The sequence below is a fragment of the Eublepharis macularius genome, chromosome 8 (genome assembly GCF_028583425.1).
Source record: "Eublepharis macularius isolate TG4126 chromosome 8, MPM_Emac_v1.0, whole genome shotgun sequence".
Taxonomy (NCBI): domain Eukaryota; kingdom Metazoa; phylum Chordata; class Lepidosauria; order Squamata; family Eublepharidae; genus Eublepharis; species Eublepharis macularius.
In genome coordinates this window covers 25,535,633-25,563,389 of record NC_072797.1, presented here as the reverse complement: position 1 = coordinate 25,563,389, position 27,757 = coordinate 25,535,633, and the positions used below count along the sequence as shown (strand labels likewise).

The window sequence follows — 27,757 nt, the reverse complement described above, 5'->3', positions numbered from 1 at the left end:
GCTTTGGACGGTAGACTCTGGTGTCAGATCTCTGCTGAACTCCCTCCTCTCCTCGGACTCTGCCTCCTCCAGGCACCACCCCCAAATCTCTAAGAATTTTCCAAGCAGGAGTTGGCGATCCTACATCAAATATTTATTTACTTATTTATTTAAATGATACAAATATTTGTATACCTATCTTTCTCTTGAGCATCTCAGAACCCAAGGTGACCTAAACAACAGCAATCCTTTATGGCTCTATGAGGAGGGTGAAGTAAAGCAACTCCTAGTAGTTTTATAACCTATCAGGGTTTAAAAAACAAACAAACTACCAAATCCCCCCCCCCCGCCCAACATTTTAATATTCTTGTCTATACGCTACAATTTGTCCTACACTTTGAGCCTTTTATTATGTGTCTGAGTGTGATTTGATCAACGGTTAACCTAATCTTTTTAATTTGTTTTAAATCTCAGAATCACATGCTGAGTGCTTATGCTTGCTACCTTACCAGTGCCCCCGAGGTGGAGGGAATCTTTTCTGTGTTCGGGTCGGATCGAGAAAGGTGACAGCCAATCTTTGTATGCTGGGAGCACTGAAGTGCTCAAATGGGAACAATGAAGTACTGAACGAGGGAGGCTGTTTGGACTGAAAGCTGTTGGGATTTGCAGCCTATCCAGAATGGTGCTGATTCAGGGGCTTAACTGGCTGACCCAGCACTTCCTATCTCCAAGGTTTCAACATGTGCGGGGTTCAGATCCATGCCAAACCCCTTATTTTCTTTCAAAAATGTGACTGTGTGCCTCTGAGTATGTGTGGAGTGCCTTTACTTTGAATAGAACCAGCTTCTATTCCATCTAAACGGAACAGACAGTGCCTCTGAGCATGAGCAAAATGCCCCATGGGTATTTTTTAAAAAATTAAATTCATTTTTTTAATTCACAAAGTGAAGAAATAACAAAAATGCATACCATACACAGTAAAGCTGCTGTCAGAATCTTAGCACCTCAGTCAGCTGACATGGGCTGTCATAGAACTAGAGGAAACCCTGCCTTCTGTATGACTGACCTTTTCCTGTTATGGACAGCAAAAAGGACGCAGCTTTTTGGCAAAGCCAGTGCTTTGTGTGTGGCAGGAGGTCCCACGGCTGGTCCCCAGCATCTTTGGCTAAAAGGATCTTGGATAAGGAAAACTTCTGCCTGATCATGCTGATATACTGGTTAGAAGGACCTGTGGTCTGACTTGATAAAAGGAAGCTTCATAGAGTAACAAAAGTGTGATCATGTTCAAGGACACTCCTGTGCTGCTGGCTGAGCCCTTGCTACAGCACCCAACTAGGATTGTAGAAGGTTGCAGCCCAGAAGGTTGCTGCAGCACCCAACTAGGATTGTAGAAGGTTGCAGCCCAGAAGGTTGCTGCAGCACCCAACTAGGATTGTAGAAGGTTGCAGCCCAAGTGTGTCCTGTAGGTACAAGCTCCTCCCTGCTTTGGAGAACTGACTGGCTACCAAAAGGAGGGCCAGAAGTGTCTGGCTTTTTAAAACAGGATGGCCCTTGAGAATCATGACTTTAATCAGAATTTAACCCTATGTTTTCAAGCAAGGTACATTTTATATATGGCATCAACTGGAAGATGCTTTAAAGTCCTCTTTCATAAGATTGTATATGTTATTCCAAGGATTTTTTTGAAAAACAACAGTTGTCCAATCTACTTTTCTGAGCAACATGTGCTCAGTATCTATCCATACTGTAACCTAGAGTCAGCTTGGCTTAAATGTCTGAAAGCCAAGTTTCTGTTCTGTTAAAACTTAACTAATACAAATAAACCTCTGGTCAGAAAGCTGAAATATATTTCTTCTTTTGAATTGCTGCTTAAATGTTGTTCAATGCTGGGCTCATTAAGAGCAGACAATGTGAACACAGAAGCAAGGGACTCGTTGTCTCTTCCAAGCAAATTCGGTATTTTGTGGCTTCCCACACGTGGTTTTTGATCCAGCCGGGTAAGTTTGTGTTTTCTTTATATATAGGTCATGAGTTGGATCCAGACTAAGTTTAATTGAAGGCACTTCCATCAGAAGAGCAGAACTTTCCCGCCTCTCCCCCTCCTACTGCATTGTATAGATCGCATTGAAATTCTGGTCTTGAGTGACAGGGGACCCCCCCCCCCCCAGGAGTGGCATAAGGGGCAATTCAGGGGATCTGCTACAGGAGGGGGGAATTGTCGGAAAGTACACCTGCCCTTCCATCGGTGGAAAATTTAGTCTTGATCTGACCTGGTAGCTCGTATGATACACAAGACCTATTCGTTCAGCATCTGTTTTGCAATGTCAGCTAGCTAGTTGTCCCTGAGAAGCTCATGAGCAGGGCACTGAAAGATGACTTCTTCCCCATTTGTCCAAGTTTCTGGAATCTAGAGTTATACTGTCACTGAACAGGGAGGCTCTGTTTAAGTATTTTTTAAAAATATTTATCGTGCTATTTTACTTGCTCCCATAGCAGCTCATAGGGATCAAGACCAATACAAATCACTAAATCTAAATACAAATATTCCTCATGGAGAACTCCTGTAGGGTTGCCAGGTCTGACTTGGGAAATTCTTCAAGAGGGTGGAATTTGAGGCTCCAGCAGTGGATCCTGGAGAGAGTGGGGTTTGGGGAGGGGAGGTGCCTCAGCGAGGTATAATGCCATGGGGTCCACTCTCCAAAGCAGCCATTTTCTCCAGGAGAACTGATCTCTATCACAGTCATAACCAAAGCCAGTGTGATTATTATCCTCACAATACAGCTGGCGAGCTGGGGCTGAGAGGAGTGGCTTACCCAAGGACACCTGCTGAGCATGGCGGTAGGGTTTGAACCATCAGAGTGCTGATTTGCAGCCCAACCACTTAACCACTATGCTACAGAAGCTGATGGAGATTCAGAGAACACATGTTGCCCTCATGGGAGTTAGAAAGGGAAAGAGCACAAAGGGAAGGAAGCAGCTGGAAGAAAAGAAGTTCCCTGAGAATAGCAACCTTGGTTAATAAGCAGACAGCAGCAGAACAGACAAGAAGAAGGGGAAGGAAGAGAAATCTGACCTGCCCACTTTACTAGCTCTACTGTCCCATCTGGAGCATTGGTGTGCTTGGGGCAAACAGGCATTGCACAGTCCTTCCTTTCCAACACAGACATGGTAGAGGAATGACTTCTGTTGTTCCCTGCTTCCCTTCTGATGGCTTCATTGATGGCAGGTGCTCTGGGGTGGGTCCTCGCTCCTCAGCTGGACCATGTCCAGGCATGATAGAAGGGTGCCATGACTGTCATGGATAGTTAAGCTGCTACAGCCGCCCTCTGGGAATTTGTCTAATCTTTTTGTAAAACTATCCAGTCTATAGATCCAGAGGAGTTAGCCATGTTAGTCTGTAGTAAAAACTACAAAACCCACCAGAATTATAATTTTTAGTTTTAATTTATAAAAGTGCCAAAGTGCAATGTAAAAATGCAATATCAGTGAAATAACTTAATAAATACATAAATAGGTGTTCAGAATACAAAAGGTGCGTCCATACATTATATACAAAATACAATAAATGCAATCAACAATTCACAGTCCGAAATATAGGAGTAAAGTGCAAAGTTCCAGCGAGGTGGAAAAGCGCTGCTTGGTGGAGAGCCAACCGAGTGTCTTCTCATGAAGATTCACAGTCCCAAAATAAACCCGTTATGGTGCCGACGGGGTTTAGCAAGCAATATTTCTATTTAACCCGTTTCGTGAGGCAAACTCACTTCATCATCAGGCATGAAGCAATTAGGACTGACTATGAAATTCACAACAGTTCTATGCTCTGCTCTCCCACTGCTCCAAAGTTGGTCTGCAGACCAACTATTATAATTCTGGTGGGTTTTGTAGTTTTGATCTTTGGTCCACCGGATTTGCTCCCCTCTTTTGATAGCTTGCTGTGTTAGTCTGTAGTAGCAAAATCGAAAAGATTCCAGTAGCACCTTTAAGACTAACCAACTTTACTGTAGCATAAGCTTTCGAGAACCACAGTTCTGCTATCAATCACAGTAGCATCTGACGAAGAGAACTGTGATTCTCGAAAGCTTATGCTACAGTAAAGTTGGTTAGTCTTAAAGGTGCTACTTCGATTATCCAGTCTATCACCACCATTATGTCTGTCAGTCAAATCTATAAGTTAACTATGAAGTTCTTCGTGCTGGTTAGAAATGTAAATATCAATTGGCATCATTGGGTGGTGCAGAGTTCCAGTTCTAGCATTATAGGGAAAGACACAAAATCCCCCCCGCCACCTACATACCTTTTCAGGCTCTCTATAATGTTATAACTTCTCCATGACCCTCCTTATCAACAATTTCCTCTCTAATCTAATAGCCCCCAAATGTTTCAGGATTTTGTCCTCATAGTAACGAGAGATAGAGGAAACGGGTCCATCTACTTTGGGGGCCACCCAAGTGCAAAAAATTTAGCAGTGAGCCCCTCAGTGGAAATACTGTAGATAAGCAGATGCTTCCAGGACACCTTCAAGAGTGGCATTAAGACAATTTCCCTGCCCACTCTCTGAGCTAATATTCTTTGAGCATTAAGGTTCCATTTAGCCATCAACCGGATAGACTTATCCTCTAATTCCTTTTTAAAAGCCATTTAAATACTGCCTCAGAACATTTAGGTACAAATGTCTGCCACTAGAAGACCTATTCCCCCATGAATTTGTCAAATCTTTTTTAAAAGCAGCTAATGCTAATGGCCATCATTTGCCACCACATATCTGTAGCAAAGAATTACATTTAGGTGCCGGTTATTAAGTTTGTTATAATCAAATACAGAAAGCTTGTGTTATGCATATGCATATATGGACTGGATCTTGGTCACATTGTAGTTTGCTTCCAATCAGGACTTAGGTTTATGATCCTTTCCATTATTTCCATTCCTGACTCCATCTTGTCCAAGTTTGACCATTTTGAATTATGGGAAGAACCGGCTTGGCGTTGCTTATCCTCCTGAGTGTTGAAATTAAAGAAAGCTTAGGGTGCTTCTGTGACAATTATCCTTGGAGTTCCTGGTCCAGCTGCTCAAAGACTTGCAATTCTGGAACTCAAAGCAGATCGAGGTTGGTATGAGTCAATTGTCTATCTAAAAAGTTAATCTGGAGAACAATTATGGGGAAATTCAGCTTGACTGCAAACAAATTTGAATGTACATACCAAGTATATTAGGAAAAGGTCTGTGTATTTTTGTCATTTGTTGACAGTCAAAGGGGCAGGGGAGGTTTGTGAGAAGGGCCGGCGCCAGGGTTTCTGGTATCGGGGGGGGGCAGCTTCAAGACTGCTCCTGCCCCCTCACGTGCATGTGTGCACCTGGAGTGCGGGGCAGCTGGGTGGGAGGGCTGAGAGGCTGCCAGCCCAGCCAGGCACGGCGGGTGGCTGGAGAGGTGCGCATGCATCCTCCCAGCCCTCCCACTCTGTTGCTCCATGCACCACACTAGACACCTGCTGCACCTGGCCCGTGACTGTTGCTCTCAGCCGGGGGCGCATGTTAGTGGTGGTGGCGGCAGCGTGGGAGAGCTGGGAGGCTGCAGTAGCTGTGGTCCAGGCATGGCAGGTGGCAGGGGCAGTGTTCAGGCAGCTTCCCATCCCTCCCGGTCAGCCACCCGCACGCTGCTGCTGCCAGCTCCACGGAGCGCACCCTTGCCCCCACCCCCAGTGCCTCCTCCGGCACCTCAGCACTGGAGGCGATCGCCAGGGTTGCCTCAATGAAGGCACCAGCCCTGTTTGTGAAGATTATAAAGAAAAAAATCTGCATTGATTATGAGTCTTTCAACTGATCCGGGCTGATCTTCTGTTGCTCCTCTGTTACAAATGTTTAGTGTGAGCAAAGGGCACAGAAGGAAGGGCCAGCATGCTTGGCTTCTAGCGGCAGTGTGGCCATTGCATTCAGTTATGTTCCCCCTCTACATGGATTGCCCTGTAGTCTGATATGCCTGGTGTACAGCACTGCTACTGATCCATTTAAGCCTCTGTTGTCTACTCTGATGGGCAGTCCCTTTCAAGCAACAATCTTTCCCTACATTTTAAAATTAAGAACAAAGGTAACCCTACTCGCCACAAACACTGATTCCTAAAAAAAAAAACTTCATGGCTTGGATCCAATGGAATATTTCCATGGTCAGAGGAATTTCCATCTGTGGAGCACATCTTTCTTGTGTCCCCATCCAAAGCTGTCCAGAATGCCTTCTTGAAATATTGTTCAAAGGAACAGCAGTTCAAGAGGCATTCTGGGATGCAGCAAGATGAAAGGGAGTTAAGAAAGTCGCATTCTGCAAACAGGAATTTGTCTGCTGAAATGCTCCATTGGCACCAATCCTCTATTTTACTTCCCTTGCTAGAGGCAGTGAGGCAATGAAACTGAATGTTTGTCCTTGCGATCATTATATTAATCTTCATGGGAAAAAAACCTTTAAAAATACTAATGTAATTATCCTCACTTTTCAGAGACAGGAACTACGATGACTATTATTTCAAGTATTCTTGTGGCATGTTGTGTACATGGAGTGAATCTCGGGCATGTAGCCAGCAGTCATGCCCTATCAACTGCCAGCTCAGTGACTGGGGTGCCTGGTCAGAATGTGATCCGTGTGTTAAACAACAAGTAAGCAAATCTGTGTCGTATGTAAGGAGGAAATCAGGCCCTTCAGAGGATACAAGATAATTTCTAAGAAGCCTGAATTAACAGATTGGGGAAATGAAATCCTGCTCTCAAGTCATAGCTGACCTATGGCGACCCCTCATGGGGTTTTCATGGCAAGATACTGACAGAGGTGGTTTGCCATTGCCTGGCTCTGCAATCCTGGTCTTCTCTGGAGGTCTCCCATCTAATTACTAACCAAAGCCTACCCTGATCTCTAGTCTGGAGAGATCAGTTGTAATTCTGGGAGAGCTCCAGGCCCCACCTGGAGGCTGGCAACCCTGCTCGAAACTCATGATCAGAACCAAAGGACCCTCTTTACCTATTCTTTCTTTCAGATTCGTGTCAGGTCTCTGCTCCACCCATCTCAGTTTGGTGGTCAAGCCTGTACTGAACAGATGGTAGATTTCCGGAAGTGCTTCCCAACAAAATTATGTAACATAGAGGAAGTTAATTGTGAGAATAAGTTCCAGTGTGAAAACGGTAATTTCTGCTTTATTATCTTTACTTCCTATGCATTTTGTAGGCTGAAAGTTGCAACTTTATCTTCACTTGCTCCTATCCTCCATTCCTAGGGAGACCTTCTGATACTGTGTCCCGTTTCCTGCTGGCTCACTGAGGGATGGCGGGAGTAAAATGCTTTTAAAAAATGGCACTGCACTAGCAGTGCAACTTTACTTCCAATGAATACCTGGAAGTGGTATCATATTGGAAGCATGACAAAGAAATTTTCTGGGATTTGGGCAAAACTCTATGGTAAACCCTAGAGCATTACCTTGTCATCATACCGGTGATGTGACATCAGAAATGGAGTATTCACCAGAACTTATGTAACACCACTAGCAAAGTGCCATCTCCTCCTGTTCCCATGGGCTTTTCTGCTGGTTGCCAGCCATCAGTTGGCAACCCTATCCATATAGTTTCTTGCCTATTCTAGATCCAAAGGAGTTAGTCATGTTAGTCTGTAATCACAAAATAGTGGAGAGTCCAGAAGCACCTTTAAGACTAACCAACTTTATTGTAACATAATCTTTCAAGAACCACAGTTCTCTTCATCAGATGCATTTGATGAAGAGAACTGTGGTTCTCGAAGCTTATGCTACAATAAAGTTGGTTAGTCTTAAAGATGCTACTGGACTCTCACCTATTCTAGATAGGGATGTCAGTTCCCCCCGGCAACCAGTGGGAAAGGGGGCGATATGTTCCCTAATTTTGAGTGGCTGATAACATCGCTTCCAGTAGGACACATTTTCACTATGTTTTGGGCTATTTTCTAAAGAATCAGCACTGGTACAATGCCATTGCTGGCGTGGTGCACCAGAAGTGACATCTTCAACTGGGGGTACAGTGCATTTGCACCCATTTCTCTGGCCTGTCTACCAATGACAGGCAATCTCTGGGCAGCCTGTCTCTTCCAACTCATCACCAGCAATTGGTGAGCAGAGACAGGAATTCAAAGGAGATTGCCTACTGCCAGTAGGCATGTGGGAACACTTTGTTTGGTAGGTCACTGGTAAATAAACAATAATGACAATAAATATTTTTGGTTCATATTTCTATGAAATTCAATATAAGCTCCCTTGAAAGGTAACTGATATTAGTATTCCATTTGCTCAAGTCAATGCATGTTTTCTCAGAAATAAGATTCACTGAGCTCAATGGGCCGTACTCCAAGTAAATGTGTATAGGACAGTTTAGTCCAGTCATGATTAGACATGGGCACGAACGGGGAAAAAAACCCAAATACCCTGTTCGTCATTCATTGCCATCCACGAACAATGAACAACGATCATGGACGAACATGAACTCTTCCCGGACATGTTCGTTGTTCATGGGGGCCAAAACCACCCCCACCCCAACCATCCCACTTAGTCCCCCCTCCCCTTAAACCCACTTACCTGGCCCTTTAAAGATCCCTTTAAACTCTCACCTGGCAGGCAGCAGGGGGGAATCCCTGTTTTTGCCCTGTCCTGGCAAAAACATCAGTGTCCGCTGGCAGCTACTTCGAGGGGTTACCAACTGACCTTCCCAATTTCCAATACCCACCAAATTTGCAGGGGGCATAGTCCTCACTGTCCTCTGAAGACCCCCCCCCCCCAAGTTTCAGAAAGATTGCACCCCGGGAAAGGTATGATCCACGGGTCTCCCATTTGTTTAGAAAATACTTGTGATGCTTCTCCTGACATGCTCAAGGTGGCTCACATGGATAATTAAAACTAGTCAATACAATAAACCATTCAGTAAGACAAGCCAGGTAATGAAATTCATCAGTAAAACAGCCAACTCAAAAGAAAAAACAAATAAAATCAGGCCTGGCCAATTAAAAGAGCCAGGGCATAAAGGTGCATAAAACAGAGAAAAGTGGTATTAATATGACAGGCCTCAGTCAGGACTCAGGAGTAGATCACAAAACACCCAAAAAGAATCCTTTAGCTAAAAGCCTGGGTAAAGGGATATGTTTCAGCCTGGCACCTAAAATATAGTAAAATAGGTGCTGGACAAAGCAACCAGCAAGAGTTGGGCGGGGGGATGAGGAGGGAGCTGCTGTTGGAGATGATGTGACATCACTTCCAGGGAAAATCAGGAAGTGGTGCCATGCCCCTGTAAGTACAACCATAGTGTTTCTTGAGATTCCTGTCACTTCCAGGTTTGTCCCAGAAATGATGTCATGCTGTTAGTGTGATGGCATTTTTAATTTTTTCTCCCACTGTCGGTGGGAATAGAGGGTTGCCAATGGGAGGTTTCCTGCCATAACAGGGGACCTGGAAATCCTGGATCTTAACTGGCGAGCTGGACAGCATGGGAGGAGGTAATCCACTTTAGTCAACATGCATATACTACATTAAAATGCTGCTATATCCTGTCTGTATAAGTACAATAAATTACTATCAAAATTGTCCCATTACAGATCTTAACTTAATAGAATGACATAGATTCTAATGCTTATTATTGAGGCTTCTTTTACTGGGTGGAAAGGTCTACACTGTTTGGTAGGATCTGTTCCTCTATCTAGGCAGCTGCTGTTCCCAGCTGAATTATAATACAGGCATTGAAAGTGTCCAGGAACACTTGAAGTCCTCATTGTATTATTTTTCTCTTCAGTGCCCTTTCATTGCAAAGTCCCCTTTTGCTGCTTTCATATCCAGAATGTTTCTTGTGCCAGATTTATGTGACGCCCTTCTTTATCACCCTGCCGTGTTCCTTCAATTAGCCGCGAATGTGTTTTGAATAATGCCACAGAGACTATAGATTCCTAGCATGTCTAAAACATTTCATGCTGCTTCGCTTCTTCAAAATAGGACGCTGCGTTTCCAGAAAATTAGAATGTAATGGAGAAAATGATTGCGGAGACAATTCTGATGAAAGGGATTGCCGGAGGATAAAGGCAGCGTGCAACAAACCAGCCCGTAGCCTGCCCAGCGTTCAGCTCATAGGCCTCGGGTACGCTTATGTTCACTTTTTCTTGGAGTTCACATGATTAGCTATATAATGGTGGAGACCTCCAAGGAAGGATGGTACATTGAAGCTTCCTTAAATAATTACTGAGGGTTGCTGTACATAACCAACTGGTGCCAGCTCAATACATTTTGCTGCCTTTGGCATCACCTCTGGCTTATCCCCTCGCACTCTTGTCTACAGCCCTCATTTAAAATCTTGCAGCATGCCACACGTGCCGGAATAGACTTCCTGGAATCTGAGATTCTTTCCTCTCATGAGAGTTTGGCTGTCACTTTGGCTTCTTGGCAGCCCTGCTAATGACTGTGGTTGGCTAGGCAACCAAACTAATGGCCAAAGCCTCTTGGGAGGAAGCCAGAAGTTGTGGCAATGAGTAGCATCTGTGTTGTTCGATGTATTGTTTTGAAAGAGGGTTGGATGGGAAAGGATAAGGAGCTCCAGATCTGAGACAAAGGGGTGAGCGAGAAGAGATGGGCAGAGGAAAATAGAGGCTGATGTTTCATCAGATGAGATGAAACTCACCACCTGAGGTTTGAACTATATGAGATATTGGTCCGTGAGTCAGGTTTCCCCATGAGTTTCACCCAACTCACATACCCTGCAGCCTCACCCACAGCTACAGGACAACTTATTTCACCAAATTCCATAAGGCCCAAGTTGGATCATGACCAGGGGCAGGGGAGAAGGGTCTTCAGCCTCCCCTCATGCCATTTCCCAACCCTAAACAACCACAAAAGGGCAATTTTGCTCTCATTGGGAGTCCTGCACTTGTAGTACTCAAAGGATATGCAGCCTAGGGTTAATAACCACAGCCTTGTTTATATGGGGAAAGTGTCAATACCACCACAAAATAGGCACAAGTCAAGAAAACCTTCCAATCATTTCTGTTTTCTTCTTCAATTATGACCTTCCTTCTAGGTATCATCTAATGGCTGGAGAAAGCCGAGGAGAAGTGCTGGATTATTCCTTCAATGGAGGGACCTGTGTCCTGGTGAAGAGTGAAAGGACTACATTTCGTGTGCCTGCAAACCTGGAGGCTGTCGGTTTTGAGGTAACTGATGGGGTCTACAGCAACCACACAAGCCAGGGAGCCAATCCAGAGCTGACTTGGAATCAACAGGCAACATACCAACAGTGAGGTTCCATGTTGTAACAGTTTCAGACTGCCACCACCACCACCCCAATTAGGCCATTTCCACACATGTTGAATAATACACTTTCAATGCACTTTAGCAATCCTTTGGAAATGGATTTTTTTTGTTTCACAGATGAAAATCCAGTTCTAAATGATCACTAAAGAGCATTGGAAGTGCATTATCCAACATGTGTGGAAGCAGCCCTGGAGTCGCTCGTTTTTCTTCACAGGAGCAAAAATGTGGCAACCCCTTTGCACCCCACAAAAGTCACTATATTTTTCATGTGGGCGGCTATGTTGTGGTGGTTAATGAGGGGGATTTGAGAGGGCTCATATTGGAAGGAAAATCCCATTCTTCTGTTGGGGCCCACCCCCCCAGATCCTACCTCCGCTTCCTTCACCTGCCAGCCCTTCACCCCCTGCCTTTGGCTCTGCTTCCCCTCCTTCCTCCTGGCTCCTCCTCCAAGCTGAAGCTCTGTTTCTCTTCCCCAGTCACTTCCTCCTGTTGCCATTTTCCTTCTCTGTTTATTTGAATTTCTCCTGTGGACATCTGCTTGAACCAGTAAAAATGTAGCGCTCTCCAACTACAGATGCTGGCAGAAAGAGCCTGAACAGGAGAGCATCTTTCCCATCATTTAGGTATCTGACGATTATCAGTAATCCACAATGGAAAACAGATAGTGGCCTCAGATCCAGAAGAAGCGGAGCACCTCCTACAGACCTTAGAGCTGGAATCCCCGATGGAGATCAACAAACCAAGCTATAAAAGAAAACTCTTGATGTCACCTTCACAGCAAAAAGGGAGTAAAATCCCAGTTAAAAACATTTAATCAACTTATATTCATTACTATTGTGGAAGGGTAATGTTAATCCTTGCTAAAAAACAAACATGGCAATTATATCCGGGGGGCGGAGTATGGTTTAGTTCCTCTGGTGTTGCTCCTTTCTTTAGTTGCTGTTCCTTAGGATTAGGTATTTTACCTATTTCTAGTGTATGAAATAATACACTAGCCCAAGAGAACATTATTTAGATACTTTTTTCATATTTTTAGTTTTTTTAGGTATCTGATGATGAGAGTTATTATCACAAGACATTTAGATACCTTTCCTAACCTCCTTATTCAATCTCTGTCCGTTCTGGATGAGAATCTCCTATGTTTCCAACAAGTGTTTTTTGGCCTTCTCCACTTCTAAGCTCAGAATTTTGAGAGCCCAGTCACAAATGTGTTTTGCAGGGCTGCCTATCTGTTTAAGGATAATATGTGTATGTCCTCTTCTATTTGAATGCATTTGCATAATAGTGAAATATGGGAACATTTTATTTACTTCATTTACTTGCTTCATTTATACCATGCCTTTTTTCCTAATGGGGATCCAAAGCGGCTTACATAATTCTCCTCTTCTCCATTTCATCCTTACAACATCCCTGGGAGTAGAGTTGCCTACCTACTGGTGGGGTGTGAAGATTTCCCAGAGTTACAACTGATCTCCAGAATTCAGACAGCGTGTCCATTATTTGTATGACAATAAGTCAGCATTATCCGTATGTTGCATGTATAAATGACATTCATCATATGTATAAATTGCACAGGAAAACCTGTTTACACCATTCAAACAAATCTACAACACCAACAGCAAGAAGCAAAGAACTAGATCAGTTGCAAATAAGGTTAAAGAAGAAACAAAATAGGGAACATTCATACATCTGCAGTTCTTGCCACATCAAAATATTTGTGTAAGCAAGCTTTTCTTTGGTCCAGCATGGAGGCCATTCCTGATTGATTTGTGACTTGGAAACAGATGAGCCAAGAAATCAGAGACAAGTCTTTAGAAACCTGAGTTCATCCATGAGCTCAGCCATAACTTCATAACATTGATTGAGTAGTCAAATTAGACTCTCCTCCCCACAACATCAGAGAGGGGTGGTGGTCTGATTGTTAAAGTGAAAGGACACATGAATGAGGGTGCTAAATCCCCTTCCTTATAGGCAGTTCCTTTCTTTGTAATCAGTGCCCTCACACTAGTCTTTTAAGTTTGGATCACATATACAACTGGAATTTGGCTAAGGGCCAAACTACATGTTACACTTCACTTGCTCCGCAGCCACACAGCAGCTGTGATTCAGCTCATGACCATGGCATAAGGGATGGAGGGGCTCCTGCCTCCCCCCCCCCCAGGCTGTTTTTCCACATGCCAAAATGGCCCTCAAGGGGAGTCATTTGCCTCATTTTGGAACTGCAATGTGGGGTAGGTGGTAAATTGCATTGTGATGAAGGGAATTTTTTTCTTTTTTTAAACCTTTGATTTATATACTGCCCTTCAGGACAACTTCATGCCCACTCAGAGCGGTTTACAAAGTATGTTATATTATCCCCACAGTAATCACCCTGTGCGGTGGGTGGGGCTGAGAGAGCTCAAAGAGAGCTGTGACTGACCCAAGTTCATCCAGCTGGCTTCAAGCAGAGGAGTGGAGAATCAAACCTGGTTCTCCAGATTAGAGTCCTGCTTCTCTCAACCACTACGTCAAACTGACTCTCTTGGGATGGTGATGGCTAGCCCCCAGGAAATCCATCACAAAAAGTTATGATTAAGAAGGTAGCCGTTAAAGTGGTGATCTTCAACCCATGGGCTGGGACATTCAGGGTCATGAAGGTCCTCCTACTGGTATCTGAAGAAGCGAGCTGTGACTCATGAAAGCTCATAGCCTACCACAAATTTTGTTAGTCTTAAAGGTGCTACTGGACTTTTGCTCTTTTCTACTTCTACTAAGTTGTGAGCTCCAGTACATCTGCCCATTTTACTGCCTTTTAGGAGGACATGCTGCTTAGAAAGCAAGGGAAACATGCCTTCTGCCTCTCTTTGCATGCATTCTGCGAGGAGCAGCAGATGGAGAGGTGAGGTCACTCAGTGATGGAGAGGATTCCTCCATGGCTGTTACTCTTGACATGTTTCTTCTTATGGTATACCTCCTAGTGCTTGGCTAGTGTTTCCTGTCTCCAGCTCTTTTGGTCTGCTGCCCATCGTCCTGGTTTTCACATCTGTCAAAGCAGGCAGGGACAAGGGAAGATCTCTGTAGGCTGCCACCACTCTGGTACAGGTTTCCTCAGAAAGGCCCAGAGCACCCAACCGACCTCTTTTGTTTACTCTTTCCCAGTAGGTTTTATTTATTATGTGACTGAATGAGGCATGAGGACCCAGGCAGAATAATAAACTTTATTTAACAGATTTAGTAATAACGTGTGTTCAAAACTTTGTAAAATAAAGAGAATAGTAAAGGTTGGTGAACAAAGAAAATAAAACACCCTAACACATCTAACTAGGTTATAAGGAAGAGCTCAGGATTATAAGGAAGAGCTCCAAGGGCAAATGATTTGTCTCTTTGGATCAAATTGAACTCCAATGCCTCTCATTTATTGATAAAGCCTTGCATGATTTTTGAACTGTGCTCCAAGGAACCTAGAGTTTCCACAAACATTTATCTCCTCAGTGTGAAAAAGAGTAACAGAGCACACATCTACAATTATCCACCTCTGTTGGTTCATCACCAATGTGTAGTTAATAGTTCGAATGTTGGATGTGTGCTTGACCACACTGTCCATTCAAGAAGGGCAACAAGTTGGTTAACAGCATGCTAGAACATCACCCAGTGTGCCATAGATCACTGCTCAGAATCCTCTGCAGCATACTGAAATCCTTCCAGCAAATGCACAAGGGAATCTTTTAGGAAAGAAAAATACTGGATTTAGGATGTCTGATAACGATTTTACAGGGAATCAAGATTTTTTTTTCTTTATTTAGAATGTTCTTGTCCTGAAGGGAATGAATACATAAAATAGCCAATGAAAAAACAAGATAACCAAAGCAAGCAGCAATGGGCAAAACGCAGCAAGGATTGGGAAGGGATTTCGAGGACTTTCGAAGACAAAAATCACGTGGGAGAGGGAATGCAATCAGGAAAGGAATTGGCTGAGACGAAGTAGATCTTGAGTTGAATTTTTTCCCCTCAGCACATAATTTACTTTGCTCAAAAATATTCATGAGGAGAACTGGATTATCTTTTTCCGTTGAAACAAACTCATTTTGTTTGTTGCTGTTCAAAGCACTTTTGCTGAAAGATTTTTATGCCCTCGTGCCAAATACTTTCCCATACATGATTATCACATTCTCCGTCTATTGCCAGGTGAAAAATGAAGAAGATGATTTGATAACCCATTACTATTCAGACCTAAAATCCTTTGTACATGGTAAAAGCGTAAACAGTTATTCTGCAAAAAGCAGTGGAGGCTCTTCTGGACTCGCACCTTTTTGGGGAACAGTCCAAAACCAACAATCAACCTCATCTTCTGCCTTCCGTGAAGCAATCAAAGCATCCCATACAATGGTAAGGATGTATATCGTTCTATGTAGAATATATTGTTGGAAGTATATGAATGATGGGCAAAGAAAGCAAATGTGGTTGGGTTAGAAATGGACTTGACTTGGAGGAACTCAGAATTAAAAATTGTTTCCTGAAATACATCTGCCAAGCCAGTCTGTGGACATGCTCCTAGAAACAATGGCTGTGTGAAACAGTTCCATTGGAGATACACTGCCGACGCTAGGGTTTCTGATGCCCATGGCGAACCCCCGGCGTGTGCGTGCACAGCGCGCGTGTGCCACAGATTGCACGATGATGTCATCGTGTGCATCACGTGATGACGTCATCATGCAGCGCAAGCCACCTGCAGATGGCTGGGAGGAGGTTGCTCCAGGCTCTGCACGCCGCCCCGGCAGCGGCTCGCAGCTGCTGCACCCAGCTGGGGTATGTGGCGGCGGCAGCACGGGGTTGGCTGGCTGCAACAGCTGCGGGCCAGCCACGCCAGCTCCGCGGCACACGCCTCTGCCCTCGACACCCCCTCCGGCGCCTCTCCAGGGCCCTCGCGCCTGAGGCCACTGCCTTCTTGGCCTCTATGGGCGCGCTGGCCCTGAGGAGATCTTCACAGTATTGCCATTTTTTCAGTACAACTGATATATGGAGACTTCATTTGGGTATTGGTAATAGCACTAAAGAGTAAGTTTTTAATGATGATGGGGGCACTACCACAGAGAAGGCCCCATCTTTAGTTACTGCCGACTTACTTCTGTGACAGGGGAATCAGAAGTAGTGCCTGAGATAAGAACCTTAACAGGTGAGTTAGACAATACAAGAGGAGAGAAAAACATACAGGAACCCTGTCCCACCTCATAATGGCCTAAACCCTGATTCTCCCCTCCCTTCCCCAGGCAGCTACTGTTTACTTAAACAAAGGGGAGAGGAAATCCATGTATATACCACAGTCACAGTATAACTCAAAGTTGTAACCAGTTGTAAGTCATAATTGGTATAAAGGAAGGAAGCAAAGCAAAGCAGTTTAGGAGATCTGAAGGAATTTGAGATGTATAGAAAAGGGAAAAGTGGCAGCAACAATACACTAGACAGCTGAAACTTGGCATTTCTATGTTGGGACAGATACTTAGAGCCAAACTACAAGTGACGTTTGACACAGGTTGGACACTTGTCAGCTTCCTTCAAGTTTTGATGGGAAATGAAGGCAGCTTGGCGGAATGTTGGAGAAGTGACAGTTGAAAAGTCCATTGGACAGCAGTCAGAGAGCCAAGCTGCAAGACCAGGATGCCTACATTTCCCATCAGAACTTGAGGGAAGCTGAAAAGTGTCCAACCTGTGTCAGGCGTCACTTGTAGTTTGGCTCTGAGTTCCTACAACATTCCTCACAGGCATTTTCAATTGTTGGGACTGAGACAGAAGAAAGGTTCCCATGATCAAGGCCTACTTGACTTTCCTGGGTCAGTGTTCCTTGATTTGGCACGCAGTTCTCCCTCAGCAGGATTTGCCATCCCTTTCCCTTTATTTTATGAGTGGTCCCCTTTCCATTTCTTTTGGGGTACCATATTTTGCCTTACAGTCACTTTTTCTGCTTCTTCTAAGGGAATGGGGAGTGATGCAACAAGCAGATTGCAGAGTGCTTAGAGAGCTCAGCTTGCAGTTGCAACTGAAAGATCCTTTTCTTTCCCCCTCCTGGCCAGAAGTGCAGCAATAGAAGATAGGATAGGTTCATTGCTCCTTTGGATCCCCTCAAACGTTGGAAGATGGCCTAAATGATTCTATAAATAGCCAGGATTGTCTGCTAGAGATAGTACTCAACTTGGTTTCTACTGAAAAAAAAAAGGTTGAGAGACAAAACATCAATGACCCATGACACTTTTTTGGCTTCTTTTTAAGAATTCAAACTTTATTAGGATCCATAAGGTGATTGCAGTGTCCAACTTCACAGTGAAGCCATCTGACCTGCAGCTGTCTGGCGTATTCTTAAAGGCCCTCAACAGCCTGCCTCTGGAGTACAACTATGCCCTCTACAGCCGGATATTTGATGAGTTTGGGACTCACTACTACACTTCTGGGTCACTGGGGGGCAAATATGACCTTCTTTATCAGTTTAATGAAGAGCAAACAAAAACCTCAGGTGTGTGTATGCATCTATAGCTTCAGTAGAAACCTGGCCATTTTCAGCAACTAGAACCCCCAAATTCTGGGAATCTTTGAACCTTAGAGTTTTGTAACCAGCTATAAAATCAAAGAATCAGACAAATGGTTAGAAAATGGGGATAGCAGTGACGATTTGTTGGTAGCAAAAATAGAGCCTCCATCTTTAGCTGCCATATACTCCTATTGTTAGGTATAAGGATTGCTATCCCCATCATTCCTCACTTTGGTGCTTCCATGGGACCACCCCTGTAATATATGGACTGTAGGGCTAGTTGTGCCATCCTAAGCAGAACTAAACTTTTCTAAGCACATTGACTTCAATAGACTGAGGGCCAAGCTACACATGACGAATGACACTTGAATGGCAAGTGGATTGAGTGGAGGGCAAGTGAACAGGGAGAAATACACTTGCTGTTCAAGTGTCATTTGTCATGTGTAGCTTGGCCCTTAGAAGGGTGTGAGTCTGCTTGGGATTGCACAGTAAACGGACTGGCCATAGGTCGGGTAGGACCATTTTATACACTTATTTGAAAACATAAGAAATCTCAGTTGGCTATGTTTATCTTTCATTTCAGGACACAATGCTGTAATTTATTTTTCAAACATTGGGTTCTTCACTTCCTCCAAGGAACTCAGAGCAGTATACGACCAGTCAGTGGCTTCTTCCACGTAGTGAACTTTACATCAGGCTTTCTGCATATTCAACCCATGAGCATCGGAGCCACTTTATTCTTTAATTCCACACTTTGAGGGAGTTGAATGCCTGCTTTTTATTTCTGCATTAGAAAAAAGCCATGTCCGCTGCATGCTTTCTGGGGAACACATTAGTTTAGTCAGTTGGTCTGCTGAGGACATGTTAGTTTCCTTAGCAGATCTGCTGAGGACTGGTCAGTTTCCTCAGTTGATCCCTGAGGAAACTAACCTGTGTGTGTGCGCGCACGCATGTGTGTTTTATTGCACCAGCCTTGCAACATTGTGGTTTAATTTTTTTAAAAAAGACGCCAAAAAAGAATGGACAAAAAAGGACAGGAATCACAGGTGAAAACTTTTAAGATATCAAGTGGGATTCAAGGCTCTCTGCAGAGTTTTTGTGTTAGCCATATTGCAGCATTTTTCCCTCCTGCAGTTACAAGTTTTTTTTTTAAGGTACCAACATTGCGCAAAAAAACCCCCAAACCCTGAATTGGCTGTCGTTCAACCAATCATGACGCAGAGGAATAAAGGGGAGGGTGAAAGGCAGGGACAGGGCTCACACTGAAGAAAGCATTCTGCACTTCAAAAAAAAAAAGCCAGGGTATGTGTGCAGGGAGAAAAGCTGAAGAAATGCCTGGGAAAGATCAATTTTATGTCATGCAAAAAAGTCTGGGAAGTAGTTTGGACACTGAATCAGGGTATTTTGGCAGTGCATGCAGAACTCTGAAGAGAAGTCAATGCAGTGTGGGGCCAGAACCGATGAAAAAGCCCCACGCAGAAAAGACCAGTATCTCATCTCAATGTTATCTGGTGCCTGTACGTACATAGCTTGTTTGACCACACTCAGTTTTACTAACATTGATAAGCTCATACCCTTCAAAAGAAAATGGAAGGAAACATTCCCAGAATTCTAACTGTACAATGCAGAAATGTCTTAGGCATGAGAGCTGCCAAGCAAGGGACTAGGTTTATAAAATACTTATGAGCTGTCATGGGGAGAGTAGCAACATAGTTGCGCAGCAGGGTCCCACATGTGGTATGAGGAAGCCCACAGTGGCTCTCAGCAGCCCTGTTGGGAGGGGCCATGGCTCAATGGTAGAGCGTCTGTATGTGCATAGAAACAAATCTGCAGGAAATATGTGATGGGAAAGACCCTCACCTGGGACCCTGGAGAGTCATTGCCAGAGCAGGAAATACTGACTTTAATAGACAAATGGTCGGATTGGGGAAACTACCTCTTGCCCTCCATCTGTTTCGCCTGCTGCTGCTCAGTTGGGCAGGGGGAGGGGAGAATAGGGGCCAATCAGCATTGCCCTGACACCATGATGTCATTTCCATGTTCCATTTTGTAAAAAAGAAACAGGCTATCTAGTCAGGTTCAGATGCTCTTAGTTTTTTGCATGTTGGAAGATCAAGCTTTAGTTGATAAATTTTGTTTGTTTTTGTGCTGTTGAATAATATCTAGGTTTAACAGAGAAAGAAAGGGAAGAGTGTGTGCGGACAGAAACAAAAAAGTACACTTTCTTTTTTAAGAACACAGAGGTCACTTATCATTGCTCCAAGAGTCAAATGACAGAGCGCTATGAAGGTAACTGTTGTATTTCAGGGCTTTTCAGTCTCTGCTTTATATATTATGAAATCTTGTTAGACTTAGTGTTGTTATGGGGAGGGAGATTTCTTTATCCAAAATTTATTTTTGAAGACATAGCCAATGAAGAAGGTGGAGTGCAAATAGGTGGAAGGAACATTAACAATTTGAGATATGCAGATGACACCACATTATTGGCAGAAAATAATGAAAACTCGAATGACTACTGATGAAGTTTAAGGGAGAAAGTGCCAAAGCAGGATTACAGCTGAACATCAAAAAGACAAATGACTATGGAGGAATTACATAATTTTAAAGGCTCTCCACATCACCATGTTATTTTCTCAACAGCCCTGTGAGGAAATTTGGGCGGAGAGAGGAAGTAACTGTCGCAAAGGCATCCCCTTAGAGCAGAACCACAAGTGACAAAAGGCACAGATTGGACACTTGTCAGCTTCCCTCAAGTTTTGATGGGAAATGTAGGCAGCTTGGCGGAATGTTGGACAAGTGACAGTTGAAAAGTCCATTGGACAGCAGTCAGAGAGCGAAACTGCGAGACCAGGATGCCTACATTTCCCATCAAAACTTGAGGGAAGCTGACAAGTGTCCAACCTGTGCCTTTTGTCACTTGTGGTTCTGCTCTTAGTTTCATGACAAAATTGGGATTTGAACCCAACTGCGCTCTCCTATGCCACCCTGTCTCTTCTCTAGCAAGGGGATAGGGGCAAATCAAAGAAATGAAACGTCAGTGGACAAGATTGAGTATTATGGGAACGATGAATGCTGCAGAATTGTTGAGGACCTGATAAGTAATCTTGGTAAGAGACTGCTGGGACAAACAGGGTTTAGATATAATCATCATTTTTTTAAAAAATGAAACAAGAGGGGAGCTTGCTAGAAAGGGCACGCAGTTGCTCTGGAAGTTGTGTTTGTGCTGCTGTGTTTATGGAATGACTTTGCCTTCTTTTGCTTCTCAGGTTCCATTTTGAAATCATCTGAACGGTCTATTTCCCTGGTAAAAGGAGGGCAGGCTCAATATGCTGCAGCTTTAGCCTGGCAAAAGAAAGGGTCTTTCCCAGGGCAAACTGTCTTTTCTGATTGGCTGGGCTCAACAAAGCAAAATCCAGTTGTGGTTAAGTTTGAGGTAAGTCACTGAAAACAAAACCTACGGAGTAAAGAGGAGAAAGAAACTTAGGGTGGAGTTGGAGCTTATGTGTAGCTCTGTGATAATTTTCTCTGAGTTTTTTTAAAGTATAGATTATTTATTTATTTATTTACTTATTTAACTTCATTTATACCCTCCCTTCCTCCCCCATGCTGACCCAAAGCAGCTTACATTACTGTCTTTTACTCAATTTTCTCCTTACAATAAACTCTGTGAGATAGGTAAATTTCATCTACAGGGGCTACAACGTAAAGAGGAAAACAGGCATTGAAGAAAATGGGCTATTTTAGCTCTTTCCCTTCACATTTCTAATCCCCAAGCTGCTTTTCCTCCCATATGGGAAAATTTACAAGCACCTTTAAGTTATTTTTTTAGCAGCTTAGGGGTGATATTTGGTGAGGGAAAAGTTGTGAGGGAAAGTGTAAAATAGCAGAAACAGAGAGCGAGGGATTTCCTGCCCCCCTGGGAGGGGGGCTGATAACCCTAACTTGAGCCTAGCCCCCTCCCCCAGTAAATGTCCATCACTATATCACACTACAGTTCATACAACTTTTTGCTTATGTTAGGGAGGGTTGACAACACTGGCTTGGTAGTTTCAGGTGGGTAGTCATGTTAGTCTGCAGTTTTATTGTTCAAGACTTTGTTCTAAGAACAGGGGGATGTAAGGTAAAGTTGATCTGCAATAGGAGAACAAGATTTGGCTCCTGTAGCTCCTTAAAGACTCTAAGGTGCTACTGGACCCAAATCTTAGGGTTGAAAAATTCCTGGTAATTTTGGAGGACAGATCCTTTGGAGGGTGGAGTTTGGAGAGCTAAGGGACTGCAGTGGGGTATAATGCCATAGAGTTCACCCTCCAAAGCAGCCATTTTCTCCAGGGGAACTGGTCTCTGTAGCTTACATATCAGTTGTAATTCACCCAGGTACCACTGGAGGCTGGCAATCCTGTTTACCATGATGGTAAGGTTTTGAGAATCCTGTTACGTTTTCTTCATAGGTGGCCTCCATTTTGGATTTGGTAAAGAACATTCCGTGTGCTGTAACAAAACGCAGAAATCTCAGGAGGGCTCTTTCAGAATATACTGAGAGATATGACCCATGTCGGTGTGCTCCTTGTCCCAACAATGGGCAGCCTGTTTTGTCTGGAACTGAATGCCTCTGTGTGTGTCAGGCTGGAACTTATGGCGATAACTGTGAGATACGAGCACCGGATCACACATCAGGTATTTACAGTAAAATTTCTAGCATGCTTCATCTTATCTACCCACAAAGGACACTCCAAAAGTAGTACCTCTTAGAGTTGTCCCCGTTTTATTATAGTTCAGTTGTCTACCAAGGTATAAGGTCGTGACTGAGAATTGAAATACACATTACTAAGTACCCAGGAATGTTCAAGTGCAGGATTGTATATGTAGTCCTCAATTCACATGCAAGCTGTTTTTGCTTGGCGCATGTGATTGCCACTTTCACAGGCGCTCCCTTTGCGTGACTGCATCTGCAAGTGATTCCAGAGGGCAAAGTGCCAATTCGGCTTTGTTTTTGCTGCAAGAACAAGTACTGTAGGCTCCTTTGACTTGCCAATTTGCATTTCTTTAAGGTGTGAGGAAGTGTCAAGATGAACACCTCAATGAATGGACGTGGGGGAAACTGGGATACTTTTAGCAGTTGAAGAGGAACTGATATTGAACACTTGAACGTGTTCATATGGAACAAATTTAAGTGTGATTGTGAAAGCAAGTGCATGGGAAATTAGAGGGGGGACACGTGAAATGAGGTTCACTTGAGTGTCCCTAAGTACTTAGTAACGTGTATTTTTACTCTAAAAGAGCCAGGAAATCTTTAGTTCAAATATCACCTTGGCCATGATTTCATCAGCTTATGATCTCTCTTCTTCAGCCCTCCACTGCTGTGCAAATATACTAATAATGCTGCTTTACCTTACAAGGCTGGCATAAGAGTTCCTGAGTAAATGTTCATGAACTGATTTGAACACTCAGTAAGAGCCATTGAATAACTTACCCTATAATCAGAGACTTTGAGATAGCTGTGTACAATGCACTCTTAAGGTGACCAAGAGACAGGATAACCATTTACCTGCTACTGGTACTACCCCATCCACCACAGACCCTCAATGAAGTGGCATGTGGGAAATGGGGAGATGGCATCCTGCAACACCACTACATTGCTTTTGAGAGTATACCTGGAAGTGACATCACCACATCATGGAATGCTTTAGGATTCACCAGAATCTAGAGAGAATCTAGACTGGCCACCCTACTAAGAGAGCAATCCTAAGTAGGTCAACTCAGATTCCCAACCAGGTCTATTCCGCTGAGGCCTATTCCCAGGAAAATGTTCTTAGGACTGCACTTTAAGCAATTTTATTAAGTCTGATCTACATGCGACATCTACATTTGACCAAGATCTTTGAATACACTCCTCTCAATAAAGAAAAGAATTACTAGACATCTTAGAAGATGCTAGCCTTCATGGAATGTGGTTAAAAAAAACTGGTCACCATAAACTTAGCTGATACTGTTATAACTACTGTTATATTGATATGCCATTGTAACAATAGGTGTAACAGGTACTCTGAATTCTCGGCTTTCGTTAAAAAAAAGATATACGGGAAAAGGCATATTTTTGCCTTTTCTAGAGACTTACTTTAAAAAATGAAAGCTAGGAATTGACAGAACCTGCTATGCCTACTGTCACTATAGTATATCAGTATAATAATATTCTAGAGTTGGTTTTTTTTAATTATGAAAGGCCTGATGGGGTGTGTGGACCTGAAAGCTGGGGGGGGGGGAAACATGCCATGTGGAAGCCCCATTGCTGTTGCACTTTATCTGCAGCCCCACCAGCAACCGGGAAACCACACAAGCCCCTCCCCATATGGAAACCACCAATCCAGAAAGTGGATTAGACAAATCCATGCTGTATATTATTCAACCCTTAGAGACTTTCTGGTCATATCATTGGTCTTTAAATTAGTCTTATTTGGATTCTAGTTGCAGTAGATGGTTACTGGAGCTGCTGGTCTGCCTGGAGTCCCTGTGATGCCACTTTTAAGAGGCGAAGGACCCGGCTGTGTAACAACCCCACACCCCAGAATGGAGGAAAACCTTGTGAAGGGGAAAGGGAAGAGGAAGAAGAGTGCTATGTCTCATTACTTGCAGACAGGTGAGTATGAGACCTATATTTATAGCGTATGGTTGATACAGCTTTTTAAAGAATACTCTGACAAAGGAGACAGACAGCCTTGAGTCGCTGATTTTAATTTTGATGCAGGGGAGACAGAGAAAGAGAGGGACGGAATGGGAGAGTCCAGAGGAGTCGAGGAGGAACTTAAATGCCTATAGTTACACGAGGATGCAATTGTAGGGGGTTTTTGTGTGTGTGTATGTGTGTGTGTGTGTGTGAACCCGATATTTAGCGACTAGCTTGGAAGGACATAGAGATGGAGATTTCAGCAGAAGGAGATATTCCCCCCTTCTTCCGGGAGATACTTGATTGAGAAATTTGTTTATTAAAACCTTTTTACCTAGGATTGCCACGTTCCCTGACTCCCCCAATGGGATATCTGGGACCCGGCACTTACCTTTGCTGTGTTTCTGCATCCCTGGCTTGTGCAATGATGTCATTTCTGGGAAGTGACATCATTGCATGGGTCAAGGGGAAGCCTCCGAGCACTCCTGTGCTTACCAGGGGGACGAATTAGCCCGCTGTGGGCTACATGTAATGTTCTGGAGTTTCTGAGATGGGAAGGACCGTGATTTGGCCTGAATCGGGCCCACTGTGGGGTGCAATTTGGGGAGAATTGGGCTGCTGTGGGTGCGACACACCACCTGAGCATGCCCCAGGAAGCATGCCCCTTCCAGCCAAGTGAGTGGAAGCAGAGGATCACTTGCCCTGGGCGGGAGAATGGCACCCCTATTTTTACTCCACCTTTCCTTGAAGTTCAAGGTGTCTTACAATAGCAGATTAAAAACATTTACAGTTGAATCTAAAATAAAATAGCAACTCCCAAATCTCTCCCGCCGCTTTAAAAGATGTATGCCATTCAAACTCCCTCAAAAGCCCTAGCAAACATGCAATCATTGGAGCTCCAAGGTGGGAGCTTCCCTCACTTTTTTCAGGGACGCCATTTCATGGAGCAGGGCTGCAATGGAAAAGGCTCAGGCTCTGGATGACAACCGACAGGCCACCTTATGGGGTTGCCACCTTTGTTTTAGGAAATTCCTGGATGTATGTGGGTGGTGCCTGGGGAGGGATGAGTATAGGAAGGGGAGGGAACTCAGCGGTGATATGATATCATAGAGTTTGCCACCCAAAGTTGCCATTTTCTCTAGGGGAACTGATCTCCATAGTTTGGGGATCAATTGTAATCCCCAGAGAACTCTAGGGCCCATCTTAAGAGGTGGGATCACAAACAGATGGTTTCCTGAAGACCGTATTTGGTGCACAGGAACATATGGAAGGAGACAGTCCTTCAAGTTTCTGACTGAGAAGTCCTTAGTCCTGTAAACAGCTTACAGCCTAAAGAAGCCAGAGGAGGTTGTTTGGTTCTAGACACACAGGGCAGTAGAGAAAGAAACCTGCCTATGGCCCGTTTCAGTTCCTTGATCAAACTACCAGTACAGGCTCTAGTGGCAAATGATTGCCTGGATTTTTGTATTTAAGGGTTTGTTTTGGTTTGGAATGAGAACTATAGGCTCAGGCCAAAGATGCATTCTGAGGAGGGGTTGAATCACATACATATACTGGGGAAAAGGCATAAATGGCAGTGTGGAGGAATGGGCAGTCTGACAAAACAGATGCTGCATCGAGATAGGTCAATCTCGTTTTGGCACCTGAAACTCTCAGCTTGGTGCAGGGGCTGAGAGGGGGGAGGCAGCTGTAAAGGCAGCCTTATTTACTTGTGTGTTCCAACAATCAAAACTGAGTATTGTGCAGGAAATATGTCTGATGCCACTCATACAACCTTAGAATATTACTGCTATCAGCACTATATATCTTCTCATTCTCTATGAGCTGGAATAAAACTGGCTTATAACTTATCTGATCATACTATGTTAACAGGCTGCCTTTCTGTTTCTGAAACCCCTGCAATGAGTATAATGACCTTCACTCTAGTCGGCTAAATAGCCAGTCTTTGCATCCATTTCAGCAATTGTCTCTTTCCGTCACTTAGAAAGATATCCTTTCTAAAAATATCCTTCTCATGTGAACACAGTAAGCTAAATCAGATAGGGTTGCCTGCCCCCTGCTGGGAGCAGGGCATCCCCAACCCCCACCTTTCACCCCTCTCCCCCATTTTCCTGGCTGGTGAGTGGGAAATGTGTAGGGAAGGCAAGTTGGAGCCATTGGAGCATGCCGCAAAATGGTGCATGCACATTCCAAAAGCCCTCATTATGTACTTCTGGTTGAAAACCAGAAGCTATGGGTCCTCAGGAGCACCAAGTTGTCCCCAAACATATTGACAATGCTTTGTTTAGGGTAGGGTTGCCAACTCTCCCTAACCTCCCGGTAGGAGGGCAAGGGACCTGGCACTTACCTTTTTGGCATCCCCGGATGCTCCTCTCATGCATGCAAAGCGTGTGTTCTCTGCCACCTATGCGATGTCATTACGCAGGCATGGGAGTACATATGCACTTCACAGTGGGCTGATTTGGGCCCTAATGGGCCCAATTTGGCCTGTTTAGAACCAATATTGGACTGCTGAGAAGTGCAGGTGGCATGATAACATCACCACTGGGAGGGATGTTATTGCACTGCTCCTGAGAGCGCGCCTGGGGCGGCATTCCTCCACCTTTCCTTCCCTGCCAGACAAGTAGAGGTGGAGGGGGAAGAGGATGGGAGAGGGGGGTCCCCCGTCCCCAGTGGGGGAATGGCATCCCTAGTTTAGGGCCACTTTTGGCCCTGCTGAAACCCCATAGCTTCTGGTTTTCAACCAGAACTATGTCATCAGGGTCTCTAGAACATGCACACGAGTCATATGGATTGGGGCGCATGTGTCTTCCTAGAGAGCCCTCTTGACCCCTGCTTTAAAGATGGGGGAGGGGCTAGCAATCCTAAAGTCAGATCATTCAAGATCTTTCAGAGCCAGTGGCATTGTCTACTCTGACTGGCAGCAGCTCTTCAGGGTTTCAGGTAGAGGCCTTTGACATCATCTACTACCTGGTCCATTTAAGTGGAGATGCTGGGAGCTAAGCTAGGTATTTTTTAGCATAGACACATTTTTTTAATGTGTTGGGGATGCAATTTTACCTGGGAACTGTAGTTAAAAACAGTGTTAGTACAGCAAGGCAGGAGAGAGGAAGAGCTTTTCAAAGACAGCTGTGCAGGATTGCAGGGGGAGACGAACTTAAAAATTATTTTCTTGCAATCTCAATGGAGAGAGGAATACAGGACCCTGTCCCTAGTGCAGAGACAGGGGAGTGGAAGAGCTGGTAGTTCATCTTTCCATCGAGATTGCAAAGTTGCTCTCTCCCAGTGATCCCACGCAGCTGTCTTTGAAAAGCTCTTCCCCTCCCCTGCCTC

At 44.2% G+C, this 27,757-nt stretch overlaps 2 protein-coding genes across 3 annotated transcripts in view; both read left to right on the top strand.

The window, feature by feature from the left end:
• Positions 1 to 1,823, top strand: part of LOC129334250 (complement component C6-like) — a 45,603-nt gene extending 43,780 nt beyond the window's left edge. Inside the window, exon 18 of the mRNA XM_054986192.1 lies at positions 454 to 1,823. Coding sequence (XP_054842167.1) covers positions 454 to 629 — 176 coding nt within the window. The 3' untranslated portion in view covers positions 630 to 1,823. The remainder of the gene's footprint in view (positions 1 to 453) is intronic.
• Positions 1,824 to 1,865: 42 nt separating this feature from the next.
• LOC129334252 (complement component C6-like) overlaps positions 1,866 to 27,757 on the top strand; it is a 38,655-nt gene continuing 12,763 nt past the window's right edge. Inside the window, exons 1-12 of one of the 2 annotated variants that reach the window (XM_054986194.1) lie at positions 1,866 to 1,976; positions 4,924 to 5,083; positions 6,465 to 6,621; positions 6,996 to 7,140; positions 9,957 to 10,098; positions 11,032 to 11,164; positions 15,429 to 15,629; positions 17,508 to 17,748; positions 19,930 to 20,052; positions 21,030 to 21,196; positions 22,212 to 22,437; positions 24,226 to 24,397. In XM_054986194.1, coding sequence (XP_054842169.1) covers positions 4,941 to 5,083; positions 6,465 to 6,621; positions 6,996 to 7,140; positions 9,957 to 10,098; positions 11,032 to 11,164; positions 15,429 to 15,629; positions 17,508 to 17,748; positions 19,930 to 20,052; positions 21,030 to 21,196; positions 22,212 to 22,437; positions 24,226 to 24,397 — 1,850 coding nt within the window. In that variant the 5' untranslated portion in view covers positions 1,866 to 1,976; positions 4,924 to 4,940. Of the gene's footprint in view, positions 1,977 to 4,867; positions 5,084 to 6,464; positions 6,622 to 6,995; positions 7,141 to 9,956; positions 10,099 to 11,031; positions 11,165 to 15,428; positions 15,630 to 17,507; positions 17,749 to 19,929; positions 20,053 to 21,029; positions 21,197 to 22,211; positions 22,438 to 24,225; positions 24,398 to 27,757 lie in introns of both variants that reach the window. The other variant, XM_054986193.1, reaches the window with a different exon arrangement.